At 43.2% G+C, this 21478-nt stretch overlaps 2 protein-coding genes across 4 annotated transcripts; both read left to right on the forward strand.

The window, feature by feature from the left end:
• Positions 1 to 548: 548 nt before the first annotated feature.
• On the forward strand, positions 549 to 16413 carry LOC110508369 (phosphatidylinositol 4-phosphate 5-kinase type-1 alpha). 2 transcript variants are annotated; one of them, XM_036967298.1, is made up of 18 exons: positions 549 to 953; positions 3102 to 3140; positions 6720 to 6754; positions 7198 to 7281; positions 7500 to 7630; positions 8078 to 8195; positions 8311 to 8463; positions 9688 to 9987; positions 10074 to 10309; positions 10418 to 10501; positions 10942 to 10990; positions 11123 to 11207; positions 11299 to 11466; positions 11617 to 11749; positions 11854 to 11919; positions 12010 to 12103; positions 12200 to 12251; positions 15807 to 16413. In XM_036967298.1, the coding sequence occupies exons 1-17, from the start codon at positions 863 to 865 to the stop codon at positions 12200 to 12202; spliced, it is 1869 nt and encodes a 622-aa protein (XP_036823193.1). In that variant the 5' UTR covers positions 549 to 862; the 3' UTR covers positions 12203 to 12251; positions 15807 to 16413. The 2 variants fall into 2 exon arrangements, with proteins under 2 accessions (XP_036823193.1, XP_021444537.2); XM_021588862.2 differs by lacking the exons at positions 3102 to 3140; positions 15807 to 16413 and having other exon boundaries at positions 551 to 953; positions 12200 to 12231.
• A 967-nt stretch (positions 16414 to 17380) lies between these two features.
• Positions 17381 to 21245, forward strand: LOC110508390 (26S proteasome non-ATPase regulatory subunit 4). 2 transcript variants are annotated; one of them, XM_021588897.2, is made up of 10 exons: positions 17381 to 17535; positions 18853 to 18993; positions 19157 to 19271; positions 19355 to 19441; positions 19522 to 19590; positions 19682 to 19897; positions 20051 to 20159; positions 20360 to 20491; positions 20568 to 20632; positions 20753 to 21245. In XM_021588897.2, exons 1-10 carry the CDS (start codon positions 17510 to 17512, stop codon positions 20927 to 20929), a joined length of 1137 nt encoding a protein of 378 aa, XP_021444572.1. In that variant the 5' UTR covers positions 17381 to 17509; the 3' UTR covers positions 20930 to 21245. The 2 variants fall into 2 exon arrangements, with proteins under 2 accessions (XP_021444572.1, XP_021444578.1); XM_021588903.2 differs by having other exon boundaries at positions 20571 to 20632; positions 20753 to 21238.
• The last annotated feature ends 233 nt before the right edge of the window (positions 21246 to 21478 follow it).

The raw sequence follows: 21478 nt of genomic DNA on the forward strand, positions 1-21478 counted from the left end.
AGTGCAGAAGTTGCCATATATTGAGGCATTGAAGAAAGTAGAGTAAGATAGGTCAAGGGGAGGGATCCTGATAGGAGTGGTGTGAGTTGTAGATCTGTACCAGTACAGAGGGATATGCCAACAAGTAATATACGTTTCTGGAAGATTGGATTTTGTGCATTTATAGCAATGGTTATCAACTGTACTGCAGGGATGGAACCTAAGTCACAGAAAATTGAGGTTGTGGTGGCAGCTGCAGAGAGGTATTTGGGTGTGAGGGCTTGACATTAGAATGATTACAGGATGTGTTAAGGTTGTTGGCCTGAGGTAGGACTAAATAGATTGAAATAGTGGAGTAGGGTGGTGTTAATTTTTATTCATTTTTTGTAGTTTTAGATGGTAGGATATTTGTTTATTTATTTTTTCAAGCAAAGTATAAGGGAGTTGTACTCCAGTCTAGTAGGTGGCGGTAATGCAAGTTTATTGGATGCCAACCGCAGTTAAACGTCATCGAAGAAGAGCGCAACATCAGGAACTAGCATTAGCAACTCTATTATGGTGGTGGAAAATGGTGTTTCATAAAGAAAGTATGCATATTATCTCTGTTCCCCCCCGCCATTAAATCGATGTCTTTGCAGCCTTATTTAGAATGTTTTACGTACGAACCGGTCTAAGGGAGATACACAAAGTCATAAACCAGCCTATTTCTACAATGTATCTTCTTACATTTTTATTTGAAATCTAACCAGAACCACACTGCTGACTGTATGTCTAACCTTAACCCCAAATTAATACCAAATAGCACATTTTGGTTTTCATATATTTTTACGATATAGCCCATTTTGACTTTGCCGCTGGCCATCTACTAGCTAGGTGGATACCCATGCCAAAAATTTGTTCTATCTGTTCCGATACCGGCCAATCCAAAATGGCGACCGCCGTTCCAGTTGATTCGGGATTGACTGCTCCGACAGGTATCTATAATAACTAATTTAGGTCTCCGTGAAGTAGTTTGCACGAAAATGTAATCTAATTAACGTAGCTACAGATTCAGCACAGCCTGTAGCTGAATATGGTCATTTTGTCTGAATTCAACTGACTTAATTTCTCCTGTCTGAGCTAGCTAACGTTATCACAGTTGCTGTTAGCTAGTTTGCTAACATCAACAAACGGATCGGATGGTTTGCGTTATAGCTAGCTAGGCATCTAACGTTACACGCTTGAAATTGGGTTATGTACTTTATGGTGATTGTATTAAGGGCTTGGGATGGGATAGCCGCACACCCGAAAATGTGGTTATTTTCAATCAGATGTAGTTCATGTTAGCTCACCCTGAATGGGGCAAATTCTCGAACTCCAGCAATGTTTACTAACTACAGTAACGTTAGTTGGCTAATTTACTGCCTCTGTTAACTATTTGCCATGCTCGAAACCAGTGGGTCTTTGTTGATATTTTGTAATATTTGCCGCATCTCGTAGTAGGACGAAACACCTGTTAATTGATGTTAGCCGGCTAACTAGCCAACCCAACAAACTGAGGCCAGCCAGCAATGTTGGCTAGCTAACTAGGTGTGTGTTGAATATTTACTTGTAATGCCAGCACAATTGTTTTCGTGGATAGAATGTGGTGGTCATGTCTATGTTGTTGACACATTAATGTTGTTCTACAGCTTTTGGACTCCTGACAAAAACAGGCAGTCACTAATCAATTAGGCTAAGTAACGTTAGTTTAGGGTGGAATGGATACAGATTTCGCTTCCATGGGAGATTTAAAAAAAAAAATATATTAACTAGGCAAGTCAGTTAAGATCAAATTTTTATTTACAATGACGGCCTAGGAACAGTGGGTTAACTGCCTTGTTCAGGGGCAGAACGACACAGTTTTACCTTGTCAGCTCGAGGGATTCGATCTAGCACCCTTACAGTTACTAGCCCAACGCTATAACGACCTGCCTCTCTAGTTGCACTCCACAAGGAGACTGACTGCCTGTTACGGAAATGCTGTAAGCCAAGGTAAGTTGCCAGCTAGCATTAAACTTATAAAAACAATCAATCAATCATAATCACTAGTTATAACTACACATGGGCAATGATATTACTAGATATTATCTAGCGTGTCCTGCGTTGCAGGATAATAATATAATAGTATAATCTGACTGAGCATACAGGCATACAAGTATCTAACTGAGCGGTGGTAGGGAGAAGCAGGCGTGTAAACATTCATTCAAACAGCACTTTCTTTGCGTTTTGCCAGCAGCTCTTCGTTGTGCGTCAAGCATTGCGTTGTTTATGACTTCAAGCCTATCAACTCCCGAGATGAGGCTGGTGTAACCGAAGTGAAATGGCTAGCTAGTTAGCGTGCGCTAATAGCGTTTCAAACGTCACTCGCTCTGAGCCTTGGAGTGGTTATTTCCCTTGCTCTGCATGGGTAACGCTGCTTCGAGGGTGGCTGTTGTCATTGTGTTCCTGGTTCGAGCCCAGGTAGGAGCAACGAGAGGGACGGAAGCTATACTGTTACACTGGCAATACTAAAGTGTCTATAAGAACATCCATTAGTCAAAGGTTAATGAAATACGAATGGTATAGAGGGAAATAGTCCTATAATTCCTATAATAACTACAACCTAAAACATCTTACCTGGGAATATTGAAGACTCATGTTAAAAGGAACCACCAGCTTTCATATGTTCTCATGTTCTGAGCAAGGAACTTAAACGTTAGCTTTCTTACATGGCACATATTGCACTTTTACTTTCTTCTCCAACACTTTGTTTTTGCATTATTTAAACCAAATTGAACATGTTTCATTATTTATTTGAGGCTAAATTGATTTTATTGATGTATTATATTAAGTTAAAATGAGTGTTCATTCAGTATTGTTGTAATTGTCATTATTACAAATTAAAAATAAAAAAATCAGCCGATTAATCGGTATCGCCTTTTTTGGTCCTCCAATAATCGGTATCGGCGTTGAAAAATCATAATCGATCGACCTCTACTCTGTAGCATGTGGTCCATTTAGGCTAATTTAGAGGCGAGCAATGTGATTGAGGCCTAATTTGGTTGCATGCATGCCTTGTTCATGTGTAACTGGTTGTAGTTGTTTTGTATCTTCTTCCATAGACATTAGGACTCAGTTCTGGAGGAGAGCCTTGCAGAGAGGTATCTGCATGGTGTTGCAGTGTGTGTTTGTGTGTGAGAGAGTGGCTGATCGTGTGCTTCGTTCCTTCCTGTGAGTGCCTCTTACAGGCATTACAGGGCCTTGTGGCATTTGAGCAAGCTGAGAGCAAGCAAAGGACGAGTGGACCAAATACAGGCTGTTAACGGTTGTTTTCTATTGTTCGTGTTTCCTTTCTATTGTGTGTGCAATGCATTTTGCAGTGAAATGGCTACAACATGGTTTAGCAAGACACAGTGCCTCTCCACTCCCTGAACGAACGAATCCTTGTGGCGTTTGCTCAAGTAATGTGGATTGGTTTAATTGATTGATTTCATCCATCTCACAATTTGAATAGGCCTAGCCTAATATCACAGACAGGTAGCCATTAGGCTGTTTCCTGTTTCGCTATCAGTACGCCACCTTTCCATGATATATTTTCAGTAGGTCTCCCTCCTCTTGCCTCTCACTGTCCTCAACATAACTCTGACCTGCCCACACTATTACAATAACAGCAGACAAGTTTTTTGCCAACTGGTTGTAATATTGTAATATTTCAACACATGTTGAAACTCAGAAATAGCAGTTGCTATTGGTTACAGGCCTGAAGTTCTCATGGAGTGGGTGAGAAGGCGAATCTCACACACGCACACAATTTTAAATGGGGAATCCTTTTGTGAGGAGCACATATTTCAAGCATTGTCATGATGATGTGATAACATTGAGAAAATACCAGACATATTTTGCTTCTAGATTTTTCACACACGTGTTTGCTGTGTTTTTCTATGTTGGCATGTTTGTCGCACAAATTGACAATGTTTTATAATAGGCTATTGGTTGTTATCTCTTGGGCTGGATAAAGTTGGGGCTGGGCCTGGGGTCTGCAGGGTTGAAGTTATTCTTAGAGAGGATTGGTAATGAGCACATCCCTACCAAAAAGGAAGATGGCAACTCGGTGAGTCACAGGGAAAGTCCCAAGCTTAGTTTGGGTTATGGAAAAAGTTTAGTCATTGCCTGTGATAGAGGACCCAGTGGTCTAGACGCAGTATCAGAATGGGGTTATGTCTGCCAGAGACCTGTGGTAGAGGACCCAGTGGCCTAGACACAGTATCAGACTGGGGTTATGTTTTGCAGAGACTGGCGTATGTCCCTGTGTCGATGCCGACAGTTCTCGTAATTTCCTCCGACCATCCTGATCTTTCCCTGTATCCGGTGTTCCCCATTAAACCTAATACCAGGCTATGTCCACTCATTGCTCTGTATTTCTCTCTCTCTCTGTGTGTGTGTGTGTGTGTGTGTGTGTGTGTGTGTGTGTGTGTGTGTGTGTGTGTGTGTGTGTGTGTGTGTGTGTGTGTGTGTGTGAGAGAGAGAGAGATGCCGTGAGTGGACACTTAACTTGTTGCCCTTCCGCTGCTCTATGCTCTCACAGTATCTGCTCTGTGGTAGACTGTCTGAGAGGGGATGTCTGCTGTAATACTATACTGTCTGGAGATGGAGAGGCACTAAGTAACAGATAGGCAGTCAGTAAGGGTAGTTGTAACTACAAGCTACAACATTTGGTGTTTTATAAATTAGTGAAAAACGTCATACAAATGCAATGCATCCTGAGCAGTGACTGAAGTACAAGGGTTCCCCAGGATTGTTTTAGGCTTGAGGCAAAGGCCCAACCACAATAGCATCCAGGGCAGGCTGACATGGAAGCAGCATTAGAGGGAAAAGTGGTGTAAATCTAGAGCACAATGTGAATGGGAGCAGCAGTTAGCCTAGGCCTATCCATTCCTGTGGCTGTGTAGGTCTAACCATGGCTCGGCATCTGTGGAAAATTACATGGTTGATGGCTGTTTTTGTAATTAACTAGAGTGGTTGTCAAGCATTTACTGTGGCAAATTTCTTCTCAAGTCAAAATTACGCTGAAGTTTATTAGGTTTTGTGCATGGAGTGGAAATAATGCAATGAAGCAATTCGGACACTAGGGTTGGGCGATTGTACGATTGCATCGTTGATGATGACATCTCAATGTCATCGACAGTTGAACCTATTTGAATTTGACTACACCGCTGGAGTCTTAGTGCAGTGAGCACACAGCAGGGCGGCATGCCAAATGGCCTACACCCTAATTGCCGTAGCCTACAATTTCAATACATGTGGTAGTTAGATTATTAACAATGAAAGAGAACAATGTAGAAAGAGCGGAGAGCATGAAAAATAAATTGTGCCGTTAAATCCCTCTTTGCAAACCAAACAACCAATAATATAGGCCTACACATAGGCTACTGTCAATAAATTGCAGTAAACGTTACTTTGACAAGTTAAACTAATATTGTCGAAGTGTTTATTAATGTCCTTGAATTGTGCAACGGACAATCGGGTATAAGCTCCTGCAGCAGCACTTTCAATAAGCGGGAACAAAAAATAAATGAATGATGACTCTGTCGGAGTTGTCTCGCAAACAACTTTCTTTTGAATAGCTTACAAATTGTGCATTTATATAATAGTCAACATCAATCAGATTACATAAATTATTATTTAGCCTTTAACATTCTTTATAACACTTGAATGAACATTGGTTTAGGCTTAAAACGAATAGGCCTATTATCCTTAGGCTAAATCCTAAATATACAATCCGATAAAACAAATTATTATTTATACCAAGGAACACCAGCATGTTCACCCCCAGAGTATCGAACTCAGCAGGATGACTGAGGTTTGTAGTCTCTCCATCCTTTGCCCTGATAATCTTTTAGCATATTCTGCAAATGCCTTGGGTAAGGTCTGCTGGCTCACCTTTATCATATGGCCTGAAATTGAGCGAAAAACTGCCAAACAGGCGAAGACGTGCTTTTCCCTCCACTTAAATTCAGCCATAGTTTTTCTTCAGATTTTGTATCGGTAGGCTACACTACAGTTACTAAGTGAAATCCACTTTTTTAAACTGACTGAAAGTAGCCTAATGGAAGAAAGAATGTCACATGTGCTTTTCCAGATGATCAAGATGAAATAACAATACACTGGATACGGCCTTAATATTTGTTTTAAAAGGTCTACTAATATAACTGATATCTGAGTATTTTTATGGACAAGAGAATAATACACCTTCCAGTTTGAAAATTCTTCTGTAGCCAAGAACAAGGTAGAAATAATAAGTCTTGTTTTGAACAATGATTTAATGAACTTGTTTGTGGCTTTTGTAACAATTAGAATAAGAACAATGACGACATACCCCAAATCACAGTTCTGGTATAACCAATGTGTCTTTTTATATTGCGTTCTTCCCGCCAATTGACCCCTCCGTGCGCAATGTATATCAACAACGTTTGGATGGGACGATGTGTCATTCCAGACATCACACAACCCGATCAGACGCTTTAATGCAGGTTCCTTCCTCCATAAACTACTATACTATATGACAAGTTCATCACTACAGCTGTCTAGCATGACTCTAGCTCTGTGATTATTAGCTAGGTTCTGTCGGTAACTATTCGATTCTAAGAGGACTGAGTTGCGCATGGAACATGGAGGAGCCTAACGAAAATATCATCACTATACTCTCCAATATGTTTTCCTTTTTTATCTCTCCCTTCAAGGGTCCAGTGCGTCTCGGAAAGTGGCATCCCCCGAGGTAAGACGGACACCATCCCTGACTCACACAACCACTAATTACAGCACTCTGCTGATGATGCTGGAGCACTGTTGATGAAACTGTGTTTTCCACTACCTTTAGGTTTAGGGAACAGTGTGTGTATTTACGCAACATTTATAGACCCTGGTGAAGATGTGTTGTATATCACCTCTCTGTCTAGGGAGAGGACACAGGATATGTGGAAAGGGAGGGGGAACTGGTTTTGATGGTTTCTGTGTGTCAATGGCTGATGTTTACCTTTAAGCCGTGTGTCATAAAACCAAACAATGGAGAGAACAGGGTGACGCTGAAACTTGTTTTAATGGAGTCAAACCCACAACTCTACAGTGCATTTCTTTAGTTTCTTAATACCTTTTATTTCTTCCCATCCTCTCTTCCATCTTTCTCTCCTCTCTCTCTCTTTCATCCTGTCTCTGTCTCAGATGCCTGGATCAAGTCAGAGTATGAAGAAGACCATTGGACACAGAGGAGTTGAGACGAACACTGGAGAGACCACCTATAAGAAGGTCAGCATGGGGTCAACACACACACACACACACACCACATGTGTGCTAAAATTACCCGTAGCCTGAAACCCTTCCTCGTCCACAGCCAATGATGACTCGCAGAATGTAATGTACACAAGCATTTGAGAGTCATAGATTAATTATAACATGAGATTTCCTCAGACACAATGAATTTATCAATCTCTCTTGACAAGCCAAGCTTCCACTTCCCCCTCCAGACTACGTCGTCAGCCCTGAAAGGAGCAATTCAGCTGGGCATCACTCACACTGTGGGCAGCCTGAGTCAGAAGGCTGAGAGGGATGTTCTCATGCAGGACTTTGTGGTGGTCGAGAGCATCTTCTTCCCTAGGTTAGACGTGTGTGTCTCTTTGTGTGTCTGTGTCTCTCTTTGTGTGTCTGTGTCACTGGTGTAGCACACAACCCCTGAGCACCCGCATGAGGTATGGTGGCCACCCGACACCCCCTAAAATATAAGTTGGGCCCCCAGATACTATATGAACATGTCATAAACCATGAAGGAAATGTTTATAATTACAGGAAATTGGCTTTAAAACTGAAACACGTTCTCTCAGCCTCATGGCAAAATCTGTAAAACAGCATGAGATTAGCTAAGAAAACTGAAACATGTAGCATATGCAAATAATTACAGATGTGTAAAACAGCATGAGATTAGCTAGAATCTTTTTTTTTTTTCCCTGAACTGCGCTACACCACTTGTCTGTGCCCATCTTGCATTTATGCTGGAGAGAAGTCTTCCTGTATTCAGCACTCATTAACACCCTTCTCTCTGTCTCAGTGAAGGCAGTAACCTGACCCCTGCCCACCACTACAGTGATTTCAGGTTTAAGACCTACGCCCCCATCGCCTTCCGCTACTTCAGAGAACTCTTTGGCATCCGTCCAGACGACTACCTGGTCAGTAGACTACAAAAATTAACTTAATTGAATCTGTTTGATTGGTTGTAGAACTCTATGGTTGTGTCTGGTTGTAGTTCTGTGGTCAGGATGCTACCTAACTCCTCTCCTACAGTACTCTCTGTGTAACGATGGCCTGATAGAGCTGTCTAACTCCGGCGCCAGTGGCTCTCTCTTCTACGTGTCCAGTGATGATGAGTTCATTATCAAGACAGTGCAGCACAAAGAGGCTGAGTTTCTCCAGAAGCTACTACCAGGATACTTTATGGTGAGATATTGAAGGGGTGGGGACTTCATGGAGATACATTGAAGGAGGAGGGGGGAGACTTCATGGACAGATACAGTTGAAGTCGGAAGTTTTTCACAATTCCCAACATTTGATCTTAGTAAAAATTCCCTGTCTTAGGTCTGTTAGGATCACCACTTTTATTTTAAGAATGTGAAATGTCAGAATAATAGTAGAGAGAATGATTTATTTCAGGTTTTATTTCTTTCATCACATTCCCGGTGGGTCAGAAGTTTACATACACTCAATTAGTATTTGGTATCGTTGCCTTTAAATTGCTTAACTTGGGTCAAACGTTTCAGGTAGCCTTTCACAAGCTTCCCACAATAAGTTGGGTGAATTTTGGCCCATTCCTCCTGACAGAGCTGGTGTAACTAAGTCAGGTTTGTAAGGCCTCCTTGCTCGCACACGCTTTTTCAGTTCTGCCCACAGATTTTCTATAGGATGGAGGTCAGGACTTTGTGATGGCCACTCCAATACCTTGATTTTGATGTCCTTAAACCATTTTGCCACAAAATTGGAAGTATGCTTGGGGTCATTGTCTATTTGGAAGACCCATTTGCAACCAAGCTTTAATTTCCTGACTGATGTCTTGAGATGTTGCTTCAATATATCCACATCATTTCCCTTGCTCATGATGCCATCTATTTTGTGAAGTACACCAGTACCCCCTGCAGCAAAGCACCTCCACAACATGAGGCTGCCCACGTGCTTCACGGTTGGGATCGTGTTCTTCGGTTTGCAAACCTTCCCCTTTTTCCTCCAAACATAACGATGGTCATTACGGCCAAACAGTTCTATTTTTGTTTCATCAGACCAGAGGACATTTCTCCAAAAAGTACAATCGTTGTTCCCATGTGCAGTTGCACATACCTAGCTGTCTGTGGTGGCCTGTGTTTTAGTGTTTATATAATACCTAGCTGTCTGTGGTGGCCTGTGTTTTAGTGTTTATATAATACCTAGCTGTCTGTGGTGGCCTGTGTGTTTTAGTGTTTATATAATACCTAACTGTCTGTGGTGGCCTGTGTTTTAGTGTTTATATAATACCTAGCTGTCTGTGGTGGCCTGTGTTTTAGTGTTTATATAATACCTAGCTGTCTGTGGTGGCCTGTGTTTTAGTGTTTAAATAATACCAAGCTGTCTGTGGTGGCTTCGTCTTTTTCACTCTTCTCCTCTCCTTTCTACCCGTCTCTTCCCTCTCTATAGAACCTGAATCAGAACAAACGGACCCTGCTCCCTAAGTTCTACGGTCTGTACTGCATCCAGGCGGGAGGGAAGAACATCCGCCTGGTGGTGATGAACAACCTGCTGCCCCGCGTGGTCCACATGCACCATAAGTACGACATGAAGGGTTCCACCTATAAGAGACGGGCCTCAGCCAAGGAGAGGGACAAGACTTTTCCCACCTTTAAAGACCTGGACTTCATCCAGGACCTGCCTGATGGACTACTGCTGGAGACGGACAACTACAACGCCCTTAGCAAGACCATCCAGAGAGACTGCCTGGTGAGGGAGGGAGGGTGTGTGTGTTCTGTGTGTGCTGTTTGGGTCTACTGTATAGTAACACTTATGTGTTTGTGTGTGTGCTCCAGCTCCTGCAGAGTTTTAAAATCATGGACTACAGTCTACTGGTGGGGATCCATAACCTGGAGCAGGCTAGTAGAGAGAGGGAGCGAGGTGGGGGGCAGATGGGGGACAGTGGGGGGTCAGAGGGGGCGGTGACCCCAGACCAGCGCCGACCCCAGGCCCAGAAAAGTCTATACTGCACAGCCATGGAGTCTATACAGGGAGAGGCCCGCGGGAAGGGAGCCCTGGAGTCTGAGGACCAGTGAGTCAATCAATACATCACACAATATTACCTTGGGAAAAGTGCCAACTGTCACGTAAATCAGGATTTGTTTATGGTGATTGGTTGGTGTGGCATATGTCATTTCAGTATGGGCGGGATCCCAGCCAGGAACTCTAAAGGAGAGAGGTTGCTGGTCTTTATCGGCATCATCGACATTCTGCAGTCTTACAGGTAGGTGCTTGTGTGTGCGTTCTTGTGAACAGATTACATACATATTCACATGGTAATATAATGACACAGTACTCAAAGTATTGGGACAGTGACACATTTTTTGTTTTACCCCAGCATTTTGGATTTGAAATGATACACTGACCTGGTATGGATGAAAATACACTCAAATCAAAGCTTGACAGTCTGCACTTTAACCTCATAGTCATTGTATCATTTAAAATCCAAAAAGTGCTGGGGTACAGAGCCAAAACAACAACAAATGTGTCACTGTCCCAATACTTTTGGAGCTCACTGTATATACCATTTAGCAGATGCTTTTATCCAAAGCGACTTAGTCATGCGTGCTTATATTTTACGTATGGATGGTCCCGGGAGTCGAACCCACTATCCTGGCGCCATGCTTTACCAACTGAGCTACGTTCACGAAGACTGTTTTTCAGGTTCATCAAGAAGTTGGAACACTCGTGGAAGGCCCTCGTCCATGATGGGGTAAGATCCTACACACACACACATTACCTGTAGTACATTATGAAAGATGCCACAGATGCATGTGTCAGATCTGCCACTGCTTATGTCAGGCCTATATCAGGTTGTAACTGGTTTATTCCTTTTCCTCTGTAGGATACAGTGTCGGTGCACAGACCAGGCTTCTACGCTGAGCGCTTCCAACAATTCATGTGTAACACAGTGTTCAAGAAGATCCCATGTAAGACTGCTGTGTGTGTGTATCTTCTGTTTCAATATTTACTTTTTATGATATAACGTGCTGTTGTTATTTTGTTTTCCCCACCCCTCAGTGAAGCTCTCCCCATCCAAGAAGTCTCGTGGTGGGGGTCCGGGGGGTCTGAGGAGAGCTCCTACCCTGGGAGGCCCCCCCCTCTCCCACGCTGCTGGACAGTCTGTGGTGGACTCTCGACTCGTCTACCAATCACACTTCAACAAGGCTGACGCAGAGGGAGACAGTGGTGAGTGAACAGTTAACACAAACATTGATTGTATGTGGGATTAGAGGTCAAGGTGGACCAGAGCTACATGAAGTGCGTATGGACAAGGGATTAGGGGTCGACTTGGAATTGTGCCATTAGTTCCCCTCTTTACTCCCTCTTTCTGTTCAGGCATGCAGTCGGGCAGGCCAGACCTGGTGCCAAGGACACCTCCCCTGGCGGGAGGGTCAGGGGATGCAGAGGCCAACTTTTCCACGTCCTCATTAGGAAGCACAGGACTCACCTCCTCCTCTCCTCTGCTACAGTAACACATCCCTCCATCCCCTCTCCTCCACAAAGTCAGTCCTCCTCTTCAAGTCATCCATTTCTCATGTGTTTCTCGCCCTCTCTCTCTCACTCTCTCTCTAGGTCAGTAGGGGTTGAGGTACATAGAGCAGTAACAAGCACAGACCAAGACCACGGTGTCTCCCACAGGTACACAAATGAATTACACCACTGATTCATGTATTCCCACTTACGTGAACACACACACACCCTTATCAGTCTTCTCTCTCTGTCTCTCAGTATGGGTGCGGAAGTGGAAGCGTCAGGTGATCAGTCGGGTAATGAAGATGCCATCTCACTATCAGACATTGTCCCAGAGACTAACATCTGCTTTGTAAGTCTGGTCCAATCCTTTTCCTCCTCTTATTAAGATCTTCACTATGGTGTTTCCCATGGCTCACTGGCCTCCCTCCCTGTGTGTTCCCCACAGTAACAACTGATCTGGAGTCATCTGAGGAAAAGGTGATTCTGGAACCAAGGAGGTGGGTGGAAGAGTGAGAGGGGGAGAGTAGTCTTGCATCCTCCATTCTCACTCTGTCGATCCATCCCTCCTTTTCTGCGGGGGAGGTTTGGAACATACTTCAGGCTGACTGAACGGGATGGGGGGGGTGGTGAAGTGAGGGAGAGTGTGACTGGGTGCCAGAGAGAGGAACAAAGAGGGAGAGTGGTGTGTATATATGTGTGGGGAGGTGGTGGCTGTCTGAAGGCTTGGTCAGCCAGACAGATACATGGGTATGCTGCTAGAAACACTTCTCCAACTAAGTTACAGGAGTCTCTGTGTCACGAAACCCACATACACTGTCCCACCTATCACAAAGCCTGAAGGGGAGAGGGACGTGGGCTTAGACACCCCTGTATCAACAGTGTGGAGGAGGAACACCATGCTCTATATCACTCTCTGTTCTGTTACTTTGTGCATTCCTTCTTGTGGACAGTATTAGGGTTCCGTTTTCAGTGACTTCGAACATAATATCTCATATGTTATCATTCTACATCTGTCCACACCTCTATGTAGTGTTTTTTTATTATTTTTATTATGACCACACTATTACTGCTGTGGACAGAACATATGACTTCATCACACAGACCTTCTATTCTTTTAGATTATGGATGTATACAGTAGCTGACTGACTGGAGTTGGGGGCAGGAATGTACAGGCCAGAGCTATTCTGCCCTACCAAGCAAAAAGGCAGTAACTGTTGGGAAAAATAGCTTTTATTTACCTTAGCTTCACAGTTACCTAGTGGAGTTACTGCTAATATCAACCCCGTTTTCTCAAAAACAATGCGAGGCAGGATACTTGTGTAACGGATGTGAAATAGCTAGCTAGTTAGCGGTGGAGCGCGCTAAATAGCGTTTCAATCGGTGACGTCACTTGCTCTGAGACCTTGAAGTAGTGGTTCCCATTGCTCTGCAAGGGCTGCGGCTTTTGTGGAGCGATGGGTAACGATGCTTCGTGGGTGACTGTTGTGTGCAGAGGGTCCCTGGTTCGCGCCCGGGTATGGGCGAGGGGACGGTCTAAAGTTATACTGTTACACTTGCCCACATGATTAAGTCATTTTTGCTACATTAAATACATGCTAACTCATTTTTGACCAAATGAGCAGTTACTGCCTTTTTTCTTGGTAGGGCAGTATGGGTAGGCTATACACCACAGGAGGTTGGTGGCACCTTAATTGGGGAGGACGGGCTCATGGTCATGTCTTGAGTGGAATGGTATAAAATACATCAAACACATGGATTAATGCCATTCCATTTGCACTGTTCCAGTCATTATTATGAGCCGTCCTCCCCTCAACAGCCTCCACTGCCATACACAGTGTTACTGGCTGATGGGAAGGCTCTGTCTGTCACTGTCTCCATGGTTATCCTGGAATCTTCCTCTCTGATGAGACCACATGTGCTATATTGATCTAGGAGTGAGAGACCAGAGCAAGAACATAGTAATGGCCGCCACCTCCATACCCTTAGAATAGAGCGGGGTTCTCCAACTGGAGACCTGGCGGATGCAATTTTTTTTATTGGTGGACAAAAAAGGTAAACACCAGCAAATCCACTCTAAATGATTTCAATTTAAGAAATCTGTTCTAAAGTATTCCTATGCAAAATAGAGATCTGTGATTTGAAAGCAAGGTTTGAAATTGTTTGTCAAATATTATTAATGTTTGGGCTTTCTTGCGGTCAATTTGCTAATTATTTGTCATTATGTTCCGGCCCCCTGACCATCCGCTCAAGAAAAAAAAAATCGCCCCACGGCTGAATCTAGTTGATGATCCTTTGAATGGAGGTTCACCACACCAGAGAAGAGACAAAGAGGAGCAGTAACAGAAGGACAGGACAGTGACCTGACCACACCTAACGCTAGCTTTTTATATCTGTGCCTTTGTGTCTGTCTGGTGCTAGTCTTGCTGAGCTGTGTCTCTCTCTCTCTCTCTCTCTCTCATATTTTTGTTTCTTTAATGTCCTGTTACACATACATTCAAACTCTTGTTTGAGCATGTTTTTATATTCTCACTACCAATCAAAAGTATCTTTGAAAGAAAATTGACCAATCAACCAGCAGGGTTGAAAGGAATGAGCCAATCAAAATTCAGAGCGAGCTTTTAACGCACACTCTACACCTGCCTTTTTCTGTCTTTGTATAACAGTTCAATTTCATCACATTCATTCACACCCAGCCATTTAGACTGTTTTGTGCACAAAGATTATAAGTGTTCTTCAAGCAATGGTAATTCTACCACCGTCATTCAAGCACTTTGATACTTTTAACTGACCTGACTTTCATTAATAAGCAACAAGGGATTTCTGCTGGCTACAGAAATGGCTGCTTCACCCCACTGAGTTTGTGACTCACCACATTGTGTGAATGACTTTGTTTGCATCTCTGTAGTACACCTCTTGTACATTAGCGTTTATATAAACATGGGTTTATTTTTTTCCCCCATTTGCTCAGTCATTGTGTAGAATACTAACACAAGCGCTGTGTGGTAGCTCATACTATTTATCCTGTAGTAGGATATTTCAGACACATATCACTACCTACTGGTTATGCTAGATCTTGTATTTCACTCCAACAGAGTGATTTAAAGGGCCACCATGGCCTGATTGTGAGGACACATTTCTAAGTAGATGGGAGTGCACATGTGGTTCAAAGCAGAGAGGGAGAGATGGACAGACTGACAAACTGGGGGATATCAGCCTGTGGTGGAAATGATTCATGTTCATCGATGCACTGAGACAATAGGGATGTTTAAAGGGAATGGGGGAGTACAATAACACAGCCATGCCCTGAAGTGGTGCTCTTTCTGATCAACTGTCATGACAAATTGGAAAAGCAATCAAAATGGTATGGACTTGAACAAACTTGCTGCATATGGAAACTACATGGAAACCTATGCTTCAGAACTTGAGTTTTGATGAACTTGATGTTTTCCTAACGGATCTGAGTTTAATGACCCTTCAGAGTTGCAGCGCTCACCATTTGAGAGGAGCTGTCCTGCATGATAAATATACGTATTTTAAAGCACATAGGAAGGAAGGGCACAAGAGAGGGTGGTATTGGTTCCAAATGAGTTATTTACACAACTTACTACATGGTTTGATTCATTTCAAGTTCTTGCGTCTACTTTTCCTCGCGAACCCACCCTCTTTTCAAAAAGCTGATATGGTATTCCTGGTTAAATAATTTCCAAACATGGCCCTCAATTAAAAGTTGTGCTCTTTTGAATGTTTTGACCTTTGACCCTGATAACCCTGCTCAGCTTCCCCATCATTTCAAAGAGCTCAGTTCAGTCTTGTGCTTTTTGAGAACAGTTGGCCACCAAAGAAAACACTCCAAGCCCCATGTTCCCATGTTTTGAATCACATTTTCAATAGATGGTATTGTGTCTTATTATAACAAGGGCCTTAGTGTGACAACAGGGTCTGGATTTGACTCCATGAACGCTGATCATGACTTTTAGCGTATGCTTAACTTTACAAACTAACATCTGACAGTCAGAACAATGTTGTTTTAAAGCCTGTGTGCTTCTGTGTAGATGCTGGATTAAACCCATTGCAGCGTCTGGTGACTTGACTGGACCACAGCACAACAGACACCTCACCCTTTGGTGCTCAAAGGGCGGTACACTTGCAACACAGACACTACAGAACATATGAACTAATGCAATATGAACAAGTCTGCCATCTTAAAGTTTCAAGAATCGTATTTATTGTATTTGTATTATGACCTTGTAGCCTGAAATGATTCATAAGTTGTACATGTAGATGATTGTACGTATAATAATGTATTCTTCTGACAGGAAATGTCAGACTTAAGTAGTGTATTGCATATGGGAGGGGATTGTTTGACAATTTCACTTTTTATATTTCATGCTTGATTTTGATAGTGATATATTCTCCATTGTTCTGGGGCAAGGATGTCCCATGCTTTTCTACGTTGAATGTTTCACACAGCCTCCGAGCCAATGTTGCTGGTTACCGTCTATGCTTCAATTACTCTATTTTTACTCTGCCTGTATAAAATATGTATATAGTAGTCACGGAAATGCCTTCTCATGCTGCCTGTTCCTTCTACCATCTTTCAGTGATGTAATGTTTTTCATATTGGCTCTGATTTTAGAATAAACTTATTTTCTAAATGTTGGTTCTTGTCCTTATTCCTGAACATGATACAACTGTTTAGGGAATGGAAGGGTAGGTCTACACTACAGTAGATCCACAAACTCACATCACTTTATTTGTGAGTGGGGGAGTCTCTGTCCTTGACATGGTATTTTACAGTATATTGACTTAGGTTTTTGTTTGCAGGAGAGGCAAAGAAGGCCTTAAGCAGGGCCCCCAAAAATGTAATATTAGGTGTTCTTGCGTTCACTACTTTTCCTCCCTAATCCATCCTCTTTGTAAAAAGCTCAATATATTCCTGGTTAATATTATTAACAACCATGGCCCTCAAGTTGTGCTCTTTTTAATGTGTTTACCTTTGACCCTGATAGACCTGCTCAGCTTACCTGCTCATTAAACCAAACCAAAATGTGGATTGCAGCCTCTCTTGGTCCATAACGTATGTCAGTGGAGGCTGCTCATAATGGAAGGAAAGGCACAGGAGATGGTGGCCGCTCAGTAAACAATGGACCTGATCGGACAGCTCAGAGCTTGTGCTCTTTTCTGTCCATAAGAAACAAATGGATTGGTGGAAGAGGCAGGGCAGGCCAGGAGCAAGGAAGGAGGGTGTGGTCAAGCAAGGCATCCCCCGAGGATAGATGCCCTAAGATTTTTATCAGAACGGGCGTAGATTAGTTTCGCCTTTTTCTTTTCCCGACATGAGTTTGTGGTGTTTGCTTTAAAAAATAATAAAATAAAAATAGATAACTTCATTAAAATTATAGCTCACAACTGTGCAGGGGGAGAGGGGTGGGGGCGCTAAGGAGTGCATTCACATATCTACACACTTTCATACACAATTGATTGTATTTTTTTGTATTTTTTGTATTGGTATTGGTTCCACAATGAGTTATTTACACTAATTACTGAATTACTACATGGTTTGGTGTATTTGATACCATTCCACTAATTATGCTCCAGCTATTACCATCAGCCCGTCCTCCCCAATTAAGGTGCCACCAACCTCCTGTGGTGTACGTGTAAGTCATTGTCAACAAATATATGCGCAGGTATATTGGGGCTGAACTGCATTTCCCATCAGTTCTGGTGACGTAGATAGCAACAAGAAGATTCCAAGATGGGGCTCGAAAGTACTATGGTCTGGTAAGGGAAAGAACAAATACATTGTCATATGTATTATTCTTTAAACTAAGTAAGAGGAAGAGTTTGTTTAATTTAATGTGAACGTGCGTCTTTTTTAAAAATGTATTATGAAATTGCCGCTAACATGAGTTATGTAAACACTTCCGGCCAGCAATCCTAGCCATTTTCCTGAGTCATTTTTGGCTTGCTAATGCTAGCTTCGCTATGGCATGCAAACGGTTGTGATTGCAATAAAATATTTCAGAGAATTTAGAGCAGCTTAGTTAGCAAGATGTTCTCCGAGAAGTTGTTTCAAGTAAGGTCGTGATGGATTACGCCAATGTAGCAAGCATTACATCCTGAAATGTATCGTTAGCTAGCTAGTATTCTTTGTTATTTGGTGAACAAGGCAGTGGTTTAAACACAAGGTTCGGTAAACGATTACCTCAGTCTTTGTTTCTGCCTACTGTAAGTTGTTCTGGATAAAAGCTTCCTATGTCAACATCGACAACATTCGCTAGCTATGCACTTCAATATGTCCCTTACCATCAGTCTGTCTAGGGATTAGCAGTAGTATGGGAGAAGGGGGTAAAATGGAGAGTCCTGGTTGGGGAAAACGGTTGGCAGAATGTTACTGTTGCCAGTTAAAGGTGACACTTAGATGCACGTTGCAGAAATGTCTCCGCCATTTCCTGGTTGCTAAAATTCTAATAGTTATCATTTATTTGTGACAAAAAAGCAAGTATAGTGTAGAGCATCATTGTACCATCTAAACCACTGCGAAATATATTTTCAATAACCACAAATATTGTATTTTCAGTTGTTTTGAAGCTGGTGTACAAAACCAAACGTAAAATACTTGCTTTCAATGAGAATTACATAACTCACATTTCTATGTGAATTTGGTCTGTGTGCCCAAAAACGTACAAATGGCAGCATTAACTCATTTATTCAAATGATGAACTCATCAAGTTTTGGTGGTTTGAATCCGCTGTGTAGTGTAGGGGCAAAAAACTAAATGTGCACCCAAGGAGGGGCCCCAGGACCAAGTTTGGGAAACCCAGCTCTAGTGGGCCTTTATCGGGGATGGGCAACTCCAGTCCTCGGGAGCCTAGTTGGTGTCACACTTTTGCTCCAGCTAACACACTTGACTCCAATAATCAAGTAATTATGATCTTCAGTTTAGAATGCAATTAGTTTAAATCAGCTGTGTTTGATAGGGATGGGGGGGGGGGAGTGTGACACAACTCTGGCCCCTGAGGACTAGAGTTGCCCCTCCCTGGCCTACATGCTACACTGTGTAACGTATGTATGTACTGTGTTGTCTGTGTGCCTCAGTGTGGACAACAGTGAGTATATGAGGAATGGAGACTTCCTCCCCACCAGACTTCAGGCCCAGCAAGATGCTGTCAACATTGTGTGCCACTCCAAGACGCGCAGCAACCCTGAGAACAATGTGGGCCTCATCACCATGGCCAAGTAAGGAGCTGTGTGTGTGAGATGTGTCTTTGTGCTTGTCCTATGGTCGCAACAAACATTTTAAACATTCATCATTTAGATATTACAGGATTCCTGGATACTTGTGATTTATTTTTAGTGATTGAGTGTAAGAAATGTGTAGTAACTATTGTTCTCTGCGCAGTAACTGTGAGGTGCTGACCACATTGACTGCAGACGCGGGGAGGATACTGTCTAAACTGCACGCTGTCCAGCCCCGTGGAAACATCAGCTTCTGCACAGGCATCAGAGTGGCTCATGTATGTATACTACACAATAATACAATACAACTTCATCTTATTGTACGTCACGACACTGAACCCTGTGTCCTCTCCTCTCCCAGTTGGCTCTGAAGCACAGACAGGGGAAGAACCACAAGATGCGTATAATTGCCTTTGTGGGCAGCCCAGTGGAGGACAACGAGAAGGATGTGAGTGTTCTATCAATGCAGTGTGTTGATAGGTGCATGCATGTCCCCTCTGACATCATTTCCTGTCACATTCTCTCTAGCTGGTGAAAATGGCAAAGCGTCTAAAGAAAGAGAAAGTCAGTGTGGACATCATTAACTTTGGAGAGGAGGTACCAAATATCTTACCTAATATGTATCTGGTCTCATTATTTATTTATAGCCATCACTGTCTCCCTTATATAACCTCCTTTTGGTCTCCAGGAGGTGAACACAGAAAAGCTGACGGCCTTCATCAACACTCTGAATGGGAAGGAAGGAGCAGGGTCCCACCTTGTGACAGTGCCTCCAGGCCCCAGTCTGGCTGATGCCCTACTGTCCTCTCCTATCCTTGCTGGGGAGGGAGGAGCCATGCTGGGCCTGGGGTCCAGTGACTTTGAGTTTGGAGTGGACCCCAGTGCAGACCCAGAGCTGGCACTGGTGAGAGGGGAGGACTAGATGGGTTGATCATCCCCTCTCACTCTAGTTTTTACACTTTCTAGTTCTCTCTCTCTGCCTCTTTTTTAGATGATTATTATCGTATGCTACAATCTTCCCCCTTTGAACTTTTTCTGCACTCTGTGCCTTCTCCAGGCTCTGAGGGTGTCTATGGAGGAGCAGAGACAAAGGCAGGAGGATGAGACTCGCAGGGCAGCAGTGGTGTCTGCTGCTGAGGCCGGGGTTCCCTCGCCTACCGCTGACGGTGAGACAAATACACAACTCTCCATCTACACCATGTACACATAACAATAACCCTCCACCTACAAACTAATCACTCATCTATAACTGGCAACCAACCAATGCCCATACACCATTATCTCTCTCCCCTCTCTGTACTTGGATCTTCCCTGAAGGGAGGCACTGCATATGGGTGGATAAACTGTTAACCACCTCCTGTTCTAGAGTCAGACGAAGCTCTGCTGAAGATGTCAGTCCCCCAGGCTGACACGGCCACGCCCGCTATGCCCGACTTCAGCCGCATGACGGAGGACGAGCAGATTGCCTATGCTCTACAGATGTCCATGCAGGGTGGAGGTCAGTGACATACACCTGTTATAACCAGTTATAACATGGCACAGTCAGTCTGTAACATCTGTCCTATCCTACCCAGCAGAGTTTGGTGCAGAGTCAATGGACATGGACACAGGAGCCCCTGTAGACTCAGAGGGTGCTAAGGTACGGCCAACTCTCTCACACCACTGAGATGAAAGTGTACATGTGTAGCGGACATATCCCGCTTGTTACACATGCTCAAATGCTCTTGTTTTTCTAGCGTATGTTAATCTCTCTCTGCAGGATGAGGAGGACTATGATGTGATGCAGGACCCAGAGTTCCTCCAGAGCGTCCTGGAGAACCTACCGGGTGTCGACCCCAACAACGAGGCCATCCGGAATGCCATGGGCTCGCTGGCCTCACAGACAGGATCCAAACCTGACAGCAAGAAAGACAAAGACGATGAGAAGAAGAAATGAACATTTACACAGTAAACATAATCGATACCCTGGCGTTGACCTGTTGACAATGGCTCCTTTTAATATAATAGTTGTGCAAACTGTAACCTCAAATTACCTCTAGGTTTTTTTTGTATCGCCATACTCAAAACAGTTGAACAGGGCTTTCTTTATCTTTGTTGTGTCAAGGTTAATGATGATGCATGTTGCCTTTAAAAAAAATATTAAAAAGTTTGTACTAAAGTGGGACCTTATATCAACCCAAGCACATTCAGTAAGTGTACATTTATGTGCTGATAATAATAAATACATTTACATAAATCAAGAGAACACCTCAGCTGGTTGTTGTGGAGTTTTGTGCCAATGTTGACATGCTGCACACATACTCCTTCCAAAGAGGGGATTGATGACTACACAAGTCCATAACTTGACTTTTAGTATAAAAATGTCAGATAAACATTGATTTTATTGCAACTATTCCTGTGTAACTAGGTCTTTCTGAAAAGCCATGCTTTGTGAAACACATAAGATACATTGTCTAAATGTTGTCCCTGCAACCCCACAAATGCA

Source organism: Oncorhynchus mykiss, chromosome 3 (assembly GCF_013265735.2).
Source record: "Oncorhynchus mykiss isolate Arlee chromosome 3, USDA_OmykA_1.1, whole genome shotgun sequence".
NCBI classification, from domain to species: Eukaryota; Metazoa; Chordata; class Actinopteri; order Salmoniformes; family Salmonidae; genus Oncorhynchus; species Oncorhynchus mykiss.

Coding starts and splice junctions, on each gene's coding strand:
- LOC110508390 (XM_021588897.2), top strand. CDS start 17,510: ATGGGGCTCGAAAGTACTATGGTCTG. Junction 18,994..19,156: donor GGCCTCATCACCATGGCCAA/GTAAGGAGCTGT, acceptor TTCTCTGCGCAG/TAACTGTGAGGTGCTGACCA. Junction 19,442..19,521: donor TGGAGGACAACGAGAAGGAT/GTGAGTGTTCTA, acceptor CATTCTCTCTAG/CTGGTGAAAATGGCAAAGCG.
- LOC110508369 (XM_036967298.1), top strand. CDS start 863: ATGCCAAAAATTTGTTCTATCTGTTCCGATACCGGCCAATCCAAAATG. Junction 9,988..10,073: donor CCATCCAGAGAGACTGCCTG/GTGAGGGAGGGA, acceptor TGTGTGCTCCAG/CTCCTGCAGAGTTTTAAAAT. Junction 11,467..11,616: donor TGACGCAGAGGGAGACAGTG/GTGAGTGAACAG, acceptor CTTTCTGTTCAG/GCATGCAGTCGGGCAGGCCA.